The 12,009-nt window shown below is 41.7% G+C and overlaps 1 protein-coding gene across 1 annotated transcript in view; it reads right to left on the bottom strand.

The window, feature by feature from the left end:
• The window catches only part of LOC111968159 (dynein axonemal heavy chain 17-like), a 92,277-nt gene that overhangs the window by 42,542 nt on the left and 37,726 nt on the right, over positions 1 to 12,009 (bottom strand). Inside the window, 5 exon segments of the mRNA XM_070445000.1 lie at positions 518 to 725; positions 882 to 1,099; positions 1,583 to 1,843; positions 8,382 to 8,615; positions 8,749 to 8,910. Of these exon segments, the coding sequence (XP_070301101.1) occupies positions 518 to 725; positions 882 to 1,099; positions 1,583 to 1,843; positions 8,382 to 8,615; positions 8,749 to 8,910 (1,083 nt within the window).

Consider the following 12,009-nt stretch of genomic DNA (forward strand, 5'->3'; position numbering starts at 1 on the left):
AATTCATTAAAAATCCTACAATGTGATTTTCTGGATTTYTYYYCCCTCATTTTGTCTGTCATAGTTGAAGTGTACCTATGATGAAAATTACAGGCCTCTCTCATCTTTTTAAGTGGGAGAACTTGCACAATTGGTGGCTGACTAAATACTTTTTTGCCCCACTGTATAAGTGAATTTGCCAAATACGTTTGGTCCGCTAAAATGGGTGGATTATGTCCAAAAAGTGCTGTAATTTCTAAACMGGTCACCTGATATCGATGAAAATACCCTCAAATTAAAACTGACARTCTGCACTCTAACCTTTTAGTCATTGTATCATTTAAAATCCAAAGTGCTGGAGTAAAGAGTCCCCCCAAAAATGTCACTGTCCCAATACTTTTGAAGCTCACTGTAGATGCACATCTTAAATCAGCTTACAGACCAGTTAACTAGGCCTAAGACCCCTAGATTTAGCGAGTGCAACTATATTAGAAGGCTAGTTAATCGGTTTTGTAACAATTCTATTGTATTCTCTCACATTGATCTTGGTCTTGATGATGGAGAGTTTGTCCAAGGCAGCGGCCAGCTCAGCATTGGCCTGGGCCAGAGTCTGGCGTTTGGGCTCCACATCACAGTACACCTCGTAGAACATCACAATGTTGATGCACCACGAACACAGACCTGCAGCAGCAAGTGACTTAGAGCGGATGTATTCTGGCTCGAATGTGGGGTCGTTCTTAAACGGTCTGCACAGGGAATAAAAAGAAGATACACACAAAATCTATCATCAACAAGATATAAAAGAAAATAAGGGGGAAAGGGACTCAAATCTTCAGAGAAATAAGGATTTCCTGATGAATCAGCCAAAGTGTTTGGATGTCAGCTAGGTTTGTGTTTCTCACTGGAAGGCCTTAATGCAGGTGTCAGGGATGTTCTCCTTGTTGTAGTTGATCAGGGCATCCAGGAAGGCGTCCACCTTGGCCATGGTGTTCTTGGCAGCCTTCCAGCTCTTGTCTTTGGGCACCTTCCCTCCGGGGGCCATCAGGATCATCACAGCACCCATCACGTTCACCACCGCCTCCGGAGGTGAGCCAAACGACTTCAACTCTGTTAGGTTGTTCTGCAGTACAGGGGGAACAGACAGGTTATATGACACACAGACTCACTTAACTCACTGAACAACACATACATACACTCTTCGGCATTTTCGGCTCACTACAGTAGTTTCGATTCCTACTAATCTTGTTAACTATCCTAGAATGTGTTGAAAGCTCTATACATACTACATACTATACACACACACACACACACACACACACACACACACACACACACACACACACACACATTATGTTCTATCCTCGTGGGGCCCTAAAATGAATTTCCATTCAAATTCCCTACCTAACTATAACCACTAACCCTTTACCTCAACTCTAATTCTAACCCTAATTCTAACCCAAACCCCTAAACTTAAAATAGCCTTTGTCCTCATGGGGACGTGGGAAATATCCCCTCCAGGGATAATTTTCCTTGTTTTATCCTTGTGGAGACATTTTGGGATTTAAGGAACCAACCACCACCCCTCCCCCACACACATCCAGACCTTGTTGAGAGTGTTGAGAGCCTCCTGGGCAGCCAACAGGGCAGGTTCTGCTTTGGCTAAGTCCTCTTCACAAGACCTCTGTTTCTCTCCCACATTCTTGGCGATTACTTGCACTTTGAGCTCCTCATCGTTGGCTATGACCTTCTCCTTGGACACTTTCTCTGTTTCCACACCGACCACCTCGATGAGCTTGTCAGCATCCTCGTTCTTCTGCTTGAGCTCCACCTCCTGCACGGCCAGCTTGGCCTTCAGATCATCCACCTGGTGGAGGGAACCCACACATCAGAAACAGAACACAATGACACACACATCAGAGACAGAAGACAACGCTGTGCAACTCTTCTGCAGATTGTTCATCATTGGTATAAAGGAGAATATGTTCTTAGTCAACTTCATTGGTAAATTAAAGTTTGGTGGGTTATCAATGTCTCAATGCCTAATACAGTAATGACTAGTGGTGGGCACCAATATCAATAATTCGATGATATCGATTGCGTTTGATATCGATATGACGTAGGCACGTTATGATATCGTTTAATACTTATTTTACCCGCATATGTATTCACCCCCTTTGCTATGAAGCCCCTAAATAAGATCTGGTGCAACCAATTACCTTCAGAAGTCACATAATTAGTTAAATAAAGTCCACCTGTGTGCAATCTAAGTGTCACATAATCTGTCACATGATCTCAGTATATATACCCCTGTTCTGACAAAAAGACCAAAGATAACCCTGAAGGAGCTGCAAAGCTCCACAGTGGAGATTGGTGTAKCTGTCCATAGGACCACTTTAAGCCGTACACTCCACAGAGCTGGGCTTTACGGAAGAGTGTCCAGAAAAAAATAAGCAAACATGTTTGGTGTTCGTCAAAAGGCATGTGGGACAATACAGTTGAAGTCGGAAGTTTACATACACCTTAGCCAAATACATTTAAACTCAGTTTTTCAAAATTCCTGACATTTAATCCTAGTAAAGAATTGCCTGTCTTAGGTCATTTAGGATCACCACATTATTTTAAGAATGTGAAATGTCAGAATAATAGTAGAGAATGATTTATTTCAACTTTTATTTATTTCGTCACATTCCCAGTGGGTCAGAAGTTTACATACACTCAATTAGTATTTGGTAGCATTGCCTTTAAATTGTTAAACTTGGGTCAAACGTTTCGGGTAGCCTTCCACAAACTTCCCACCATAAGTTGGGTGAATTTTGGCCCATTCCTCCTGACAGAGCTGGTTTAACTGAGTCAGTTTTGTAGGCCTCCTTGCTTCCACACGCTTTTTCAGTTCTGCCCACACATTTTCTATAGTATTGAGGTCAGGGCTTTCTGATGGCCACTCCAATACCTTGACTTTGTTGTTCTTAAGCCATTTTGCCACAACTTTGGAAGTATGCTTGGGGTCATTGTCCATTTGGAAGACTCGTTTGCGACCAAGCTTTAACTTCCCGACATCATGCTGCCACCCCCGTGCTTCACAGTTGGGATGATGTTCTTCGGCTTGCAAGCCTCCCCCCTTTTCCTCCAAACATAACGATGGCCATCATGGCCAAACAGTTCTATTTTTGTTTCATCAGACAAGAGGACATTTCTCCAAAAAGTACAATCTTTGTCCCCATGTGCAGTTGTAAACCGTTGTCTGGCTTTTTATGGCAGTTTTGGAGCAGTGGCTTCTTCCTTGCTGAGCGGCCTTTAAGGTTATGTTGATTATAGGACTCGTTTTAAATCATACTCCATTGAACAGTTTGAACAACAGTTGAAATGTGCCAGCATAACAACATCCACGGTCATAAGCAATGTTGACCCTCATCAATTACGTTAGATAAACTAAAGTTAGCTAGCTAGCTAGGTTTGCTGAAAAACATATTTTTTATTGCTAACTAAATAATTGTTCTGTTTGCCAACTTAGTTAGTCAGCTAGTCTAGCTAGTTAAGTTAGCTAAACAACTACAGGTAGCCATAAATATGACTAAACATAGAATAGGTTTTACAATCTGAGATCTGTGTAACATCACAAAAATAATTTGGCTAGCCAGCTAATTTGGCTAAGCTGGAACACTAGCACGAGCCTATTGCAAATTAATGGAATCGAATGTTCGCAGAGCCTGTTTTAACTGGAGTGACGCTTAGAATTCCATTTTGCCTAAATGGCACCAAAAAATGTATCCCTTTTTATTTTACCACTACAATCTGTTCTTAGGACGAAACTGAAAAACAACAACTTGTGTAGAAAGTAAACATTTTGATGGTGCCAAGTGTGCTTATGTCTGCTTAACGAGGAAGTAGGTCAAAAAATKCAACTTTTGACTATTTCTGGTCTAGCGATCGATGACAGCAGAGTACGCTGCCCAACCTTATGTAATTAAGAAAAATACAGTTTACTTAACCAAAGTTAGTTCACTACATCCAAACTAATTTGTGATATATGATCATATCTAAACCTGAAATGTCATCGACTGCAAATTGCACTCTGGAGTCAGATGTTAAGATAATGTGTAATTTTGACTATTAAAAACAAAAACAATGTTGTAATTGAGAATTAGGCAGGTCTGATGCCGAAAAATAAATCAAATTATTGCCTACTTCACCCATATTTTATTTTTGCAAAGAAAGTAGTGTGTAGTTCGCTACACCTCTGGCAAAAAAGTAATTAACTACTGAAAACACTACCAAGATTTGAATACAATTAAACTACCACCAAGCTACTGCAAAATGTAGTTAAATTACTAGTTGAACTACATTTCTGATAAAAATAATAATATTACCATATGTCCCAACTGCTTGCCGTAGTTTTGAAGTAATCACGAAAAAACAGGCCTTTTTTAGGGCATTTTTCACCCTGCCAGCTCCTATTAGCTCTATTGAGCACCGTGGCACCAACTTGCCTTCCGAATGTTCTATTCCCAGCTTATTGTTCTACGTCACAATACCTGCTTTGCTACTGTTGGCAATGAGACCTGCTCACGTTGCTGGTAGTTAAAATGTAAACAACAAAAAACTCTGAGGTCGTCCCATTGTTTACTATAGGGAAATATAGGTATGTATGTCTATTTTGCCAAATATCTCGCAATGTGTATATTTAGATTTCTTCAAATTGGACACCATTTTAAACATGAGAATCTCCTCTTTCTAATTAGGGATAGGCGTCCTGTTAACGGGACAGTTGTAAATCATGCAGCGCCTTGTGTCACGATAGCAGATTTTAGAGAAACAACAAATGTCGGTACATATAAGTGTCTTATATCGGCTGAAAGCTTAAATTCTTGTTAATATAACTGCACTGTCCAATTTCCAGTAGCTATTACTGTGGCAAAATGCCATGCTATTGTTTGAGGAGAGCTCCTAACAACAAAACACGTTTTTCACTGTGATAGGTTTGATAAATTCACCTCTGAAGGTGAAATGTGTACTTACATTCTGAAATCTTGCTCTGATTTATCATCCAAAGGGTCCCAGAGATAACATGAAGTGTTGTTTTGTTAGATAAGGTCCATATAGCATGAACGATCAATTTTGTATTTCCACTCGTTCAATTTGCAAAGAAAGGAATCTGTGAAAATCTAACCCTAAATGTTGTTTCAACCAGTCAAATCACGTCCGTATGTATTCCTCAGAGATCCTAGAACGTAACCAGACTTCACTATATCATTAGGGATGTAGTATATCCTATAGGACACCAAATTTGGTCAGAGAACGACGACTTCATGGCACGCCAATGACGTGGCGGTCTTCATTTGATCAACTGTATCTTTGTCAAATAAGCACCAATCGGGGTCAAACAAAGCTATCTAGATAGCCAATGAGCTGGGCTTTACGTCAATGTTGGGAAACCCTGTGTCTGTCGCAAAATGTAGCTGCTAATCTTGTGCGACAGCATGCCTTTGACAAAAATTATAAGAATATGGAGAGATATGAAGTTATGAAAACTGGGTGTTTTGCAAATGTTGAACTTATAATATGGCTACTAATACAGTAAAAGCTAAATCAAAGTCCAAGTATACAGATTTGACGATATTCTTGCAGAAAAATGTGAATGTCTAAATCACGATTTGCCCAAATGTACCTTTGCACATACACTGCTGCCATCGTGTGGACTAGAAGTCTACCGATTATGATTTTTCAACACCGATACCGATTATTGGAGGACAAAAAATCCGATACCGATTAATCGGACGATTTTAAAAAATAAAAAAGTATTTATATATATATCATACACACACACACATTTTTGTAATAATGACAATTGCAACAATACTGAATGAACAATGAACACTTTTATTTTAACTTAATATAATACATAAATAAAATCAATTTAGTCTCAAATAACATGAGAACATATGTTAAAACGAACCACCAGCTTTCATGGGTCTTCAATATTCCCAGTTAAGAAGTTTTAGGTTCTCTCTCTAAACCATATACCTTTGACTAATCCGGAAACTATCACCTCAAACAAAACATTTATTCCGTTCCGTATTTTATCTAAYGGGTGGCATCCATGAGTCTAAATATTCCTGTTACATTGCACAACCTTCAATGTTATGTCATAATTACGTAAAATTCTGGCAAATTAGTTTGCAAAGAGCCAGGCGGCCCAAACTGTTGCATATACCCTGACTCTGCGTGCAATGAACGCAAGAGAAATGACACAATTTCACCTGGTTAATATTGCCTGCTAACCTGGATTTCTTTTAGCTAAATATGCAGGTTTAAAAATATATACTTGTGTATTGATTTTAAGAAAGGCATTGATGTTTATGGTTAAGTACACATTGGAGCAATGACAGTCATTGATTGATTGTTTTTTATAAGATAAGTTTAATGCTAGCTAGCAACTTACCTTAGCTTCTACTGCATTCGCGTAACAGGCAGGCTCCTCGTGGAGTGCAATGTAATCAGGTGTTAGAGCATTGGACTAGTTAACTGTAAGGTTGCAAGATTGGATCCCCCGAGCTGACAAGGTTAAAAATCTGTCGTTCTGAGGCAGAACGAGGCAGAACGTTCCTAGGCCGTCATTGAAAATAAGAATGTGTTCTTAACTGACTTGCCTAGTTAAATAAAGATTAAATAAAAGTGTAAAAACAAACAACAACAAAAAATCGGCGCCCAAAAATACCGATTTCCGATTGTTATGAAAACTTGAAAACGGCCCTAATTAATCGGCCATTCCGATTAATCGGTCGACCTCTAGTGTGGACACCATCTGAATTACAACCAGAGTGATGGCTAGATTTGGGGCCTTTCTGTTACATTTCAAAGATGGTGGTAGGGGGAAAAAACTGTTGTTTTTKTCTTTGTATTTTCTTCTACCAGATTTATTGTGTTATATTCTCCTACATTCAATTCAAATTTCCACAAACTTCAAAGTGTTTCCTTTCAAATGGTACCAAGAATATGCATACCCTTGCTTCAGGGCCTGAGCTACAGGCAGTTAGATTTGGGTATGTCCTTTTTAGGCGAAAATTTAAAAAAAGGGGGCTATCCCTAAAAATGTATTAAAAGGGTAGCTTTAGTGTAGTGTCACTTCTTTCAGTGTGAAGTACAGTATATGATACACTACATTACCAAAAGTATGTGGACATCTGCTCGTCGAACATCTCATTCCAAAATCATGGGCATTAATATGGAGTTGGTCCCCCTTCTGCTGCTATAACGGCCTCCATTCTGGGAAGGCTGTCGACTAGATGTTGGAACATTGCTGCGAGGACTTGCTTCAAATCAGCCATAAGAGTATTAGTGAGGTCGGGCACTGATGTTGGGCAGGCCAGTCAAGTTATTCCACACCAATCTCGACAAACCATTTCTGTATGGACCTCGCAAACTGTTGCCTCAAAGTTGGAAGCACAGAATCATCTAGAATGTCATTGTATGCTGTTAAGATTTCCCTTCCACTAGAACTAAGGGGCCTAGCCCGGACCATGAAAAACAGCCCCAGACCGTTATTCCTCCTCCACCAAACTTTACAGTTGGCACTATGCATTGGGGCAGGTAGCGTTTTACTGGMATCCGCCAAACCCAGATTCATCCGTCGGACTGCCAGATAGTGAAGTGTGATTCATCACTACAGAGAACGTGTTTCCACTGCTCCAGAGTCCAAAGCAGTGGGTTTTACATGACTCCAGCTGACACTTGGTATTGCGCATGGTGATCTTAGGCTTGTGTGCGGCTGCTCGGCCATGGAAACCCATTTCATGAAGTTCCCGACTAACAGTTTGTGCTGATGTTGCTTCCAGAGGCAGTTTGGAACTCAGTAGTGAGTGTTGTATTGCAACCGAGGACAGACAATGTTTACACGCTACGCAATTCAGCATTCGGCGGTCCCGTTCTGTGAGCTTGTGTGGCCTACCACTTCGCGGCTGAGCCGTTGTTGCTCCTAGACGTTTCCACTTCCCAATAACAGCACTTACAGTTGACAGGGGCAGCTCTAGCAGGGCACACATTTGACAAACTGACTTGTTGGAAAGGTGGCCTCCTATGACGGTGCCACGTTGAAAGTCACTGAGCTCTTCATTAAGGCCATTCTACTGCCAATGTTTGTCTATGGAGATTGCATGGCAATGTGCTCAATTTTATACAGTACACCTGTCAGCAACGAGTGTGGCTGAAATAGCTGAATCCACTAATTTGAATGAGTAGCTTTCCCAACACAGTCGGACAGAGATGGAACGGGCACAAATTATATAGAAATCTTAAAATGAAGATATGATACAGTATAAAATGTAATAGCCTGTTTGTGTTACATTTAGTGCAGGTGGATAACTAACTCCCAGACAGTGTGTGTGGTGGTATACTGTATATCTGACCTGAGCGGAGGTGTTCTCCAGTTTGGTTAATCCGTTCTCCAGGCGCTCCATCTTGGACAGCAGCTCGCTCCTCTTGACGGCCAGGAGGTTCTGGTAGAGTTTGATCTGCTCCAGGAAGGTCTTCGGCGTGGTGTAGTTGTAGCGACGGTCTGACAGCAGGTAGGACTTGGACATCTCATTCACTGTCTTATGGACGAAGGCCATGAACTGGCTCAGAGAGTCCTTCACCTCGGGCTGGGGGGAGAGAGAAAATCAGACACACAGGAATACAGTAAAAGCTAAATGAGGGGTCTACATGAGGCAACTCAGGGAAGGGGCTAGGGATTGTTTTGGAACGGGGTCGAGGGGTGTAACGGGTCTTCCTCACCATGATGCCGTCTGTCTCGGAGAGGAAGCGAGCACTGACAGACACCAACGCCTCCTCTGGCCACTCGTGGAACCAGTCGATGGAGGTGCAGTTGACCACGGCAGGGAACTTCCTGGCTCGCACCCTCAGAGTGGATCCCACCGGAGAGAAACACAGAATCACCTACAGGACGACACACATGCGCACACACACTTTACCCAGCTAGCATATTTGGTTCCATGGAAGTTGTGGGAATGTATGTTTTTGGTTTCACATTGGTTGTGGCAACGAAGCCATACGTTTCCTGACCAGTAAAACTAAACGTTTTTTAAATGTTCTGAGAACAGAAGTGAAAATGTAGCCTGTTCTGGGAATGTTAATTTTTTGGTTGTAGGGAGGTTCTGAGAACGTTTTACTCTGGTTCCCTGAAAGTTTGCCTGGGAGGTTTTATTAACGCTCTGAGAACGGAAATGATTTGAAGGTAATTAAATAACATTGTGCGAACATTCTCAAAATGTTGTGAAAGTTATGGTTATTATTGAACGTTTTCTTAACACTCTAAGAATGGAATCTAAAGGTTATTTGGAGGTTTTTAACTAACTTCCTTAAACCTTTCACTTAATGTTTCAATAAGACTTTTAATACCTCATCACTATCCCTAACTATTTTGGGGAAACTTTTTTGAACTCCAAACACAGATAGGACACATGGAAATGTATTTGCTCATGCATTAATCATGCATTTTTTATTGTGACACGGCATCAGTGAAAATCCAAAATCCTATGATCTTCTGTTATCTATCCATGGATCTAGTGAAATCTAATTTTATTAGTCACATACACATATTTAGCAGATGTTATTGTGAGTGTAGCGAAATACTTGTGTTCCTAGCTCCAACAGTGCAGTAGGATCTAACAATTCACAACAATACACACAAATCTAAAAGTAAAATAATGGAATTAAGAAATATATAAATAATAGGATGAGCAATGTCTGAGTGGCATTGACTAAAATGCAGTAGAATACAGTATATACATATCAAATTTGTAAAACAGTATGTAAACATTATTAAAGTGATTAGTGTTCCATTTAAAGTGACCAGTGATTCCATGTTTATGTACATAGGGCAGCAGCCTCTAACATGCAGGGTTGAGTAACCGGGTGGTAGCCGGCTAGTGACAGTGACTTAAGTTCAGGGCAGGGTACTGGGTGGAGGCCAGCTAGTGATGGCTATTTAACAGTCTGATGGGCTTGAGATAGAAGCTGTTTTTCAGTTTTGGTCCCAGCTTTGATGCACCGGTACTGACCTCCCCTTCTGGATGGTAGCGGGGTGAACAGGCAGTGACTCAGGTGGTTGATGTCCTTGATGACCTTTTTGGCCTTCCTGTGACGGGTGCTGTACAGTAGGTGTCCTGGAGGGCAGGCAGTGTGCCCCCGGCGCACCAGTAGGGCTGTGGCAGTCACGAAATTTTGTCAGCCGGTGATTGTCAAGCAAATAATTGTCGGTCTCACTGTAATTCACCATTAATTAACATAAACTAATATAGCATCTCTTTGCTTCCACACATCCACTGATGATGACCTTTGGAACAACTACATTTTAAMAAGTCTAATAAATCCATGTAATATAGCCTTCACCTTCACAATAAATCCATTATTTATTTTAGACAGGTCGAAAGAAGCATGATATGAAGAAAATGTAGTCTATTTCAGAAGAACAGAATAGCATACTCTTTGAGTTGTCCTTATGTTACGTCCTCATCTAGCTATGCCAAATGGCTGTGGGCTACACTAGTTCATTTAGCAGACAAGATTTGCTTAGAATTCCATTATTATTTTATAGTTAAATGCCTCCTGGACCGTATACAGTGTTCCCCGCCGAGTTCCTTGAATTCCTATCGCACCTTGTAGTCATTGCATGTAATATAAAAAAGCAATATTCACATGGAGAAGTCCACAGACCCATTCCAAAAGGCTATCGGAGCCATCATCGACTCAGTGGGTTTTGTCTAACATGTCTCCAGACCTACGCATTGCCACAATCATACCCTGGATCTAGTTTTGTCCCGTGGAATAGATATTGTGGATCTTTATAAAAATCCTCGTTATCCTGGACCATCGGACCACCATATTATTACGTTTGCAAGTCTTTACTGAAGACTAATTTCTTCAGTAGGTCCTATGATTGCGTGTAGTCTGGCCCAGGGGTGCGAAGGTGAATGACAAGGCACTGGTGTGACAAACCACCCTTGCTGTCTCTCCCTGGCCGGCTCCCCTCTCTCCACTGGGATTCTCTGCCCCTAACCCTATTACAGGAGCTGAGTCACTGGCTTGCTGGTGCTCTCCTGTTCTGTCCCTAGGAGGGGTGCATCACGTCATACAAGGCTTTTTTTCTCTCAAWATACTTAACTTCAGTGGGTTGAGTCACTGATCTTCCAGTCTGGTTTTGCGCCCCCTCRGGCTCGTGTGGTGGGGGAGATCTTCGTGGGCTATACTCCGTCTTGTCTCAGGGTAGTAAGTCACCACTATTTATGCTGCAATAGTCTACGTGCCGGGGGGCTAGGGTCAGTCTGTCCTATCTGGTGTAATTCTCCTCTCTTATCTGGTGTCCTGTGTGATCTTAAGTATGCTCCCTCTAACTCTCCCCTCCCGGAAGACCTGAGCCCTAGGACCATGCCTCAGGACTACCTGGCCTGATGACTCCTGGCTGTCCCCGTACCCAGTCTATCGTGCTGCTGCTCCAGTTTCTGCTGTTCGGCCTGCGGCTATGGAATCCTGACCTGTTCACCGAACACACTACCTTGTCCCGGACCTGCTGTTTCGACCCTCTGTCGATCGACCTCTGAATGCTTGGCATTGAAAAGCCAACTGACATTTACTTCTGAGGTGCTGACCTGTTGCACCCTCTATAACCACTGTGATTATTATTTGACACTGCTGGTCATCTATGAATGTTTGAACATCTTAAAGAATGATCTGGCCATAATGGCCATGTACTCTTATAATCTCCACCGGGCACAGCCAGAAGAGGACTGGTTACCCCTCAGGGCCTGGTTCCTCTCTAGGTTTCTTCCTAGATTCCTGATTTTCTAAAGAGTTTTTCCTAGCCACTATGCTTCTACATCTGCATTCCTTCTCTTTGGGTTTCTGTATAAACACATTGTGACATCTGCTGATGTAAAAAGGGCTTTATAAATACATTTCATTGATTGACAACCACGCTTTAACCAAGCTCTAAGAAACATATGGTTCTCAGAACGTTATATGCTAGCTGGGTGACCC

This window comes from Salvelinus sp. IW2-2015, linkage group LG8 (genome assembly GCF_002910315.2).
Source record: "Salvelinus sp. IW2-2015 linkage group LG8, ASM291031v2, whole genome shotgun sequence".
NCBI classification, from domain to species: domain Eukaryota; kingdom Metazoa; phylum Chordata; class Actinopteri; order Salmoniformes; family Salmonidae; genus Salvelinus; species Salvelinus sp. IW2-2015.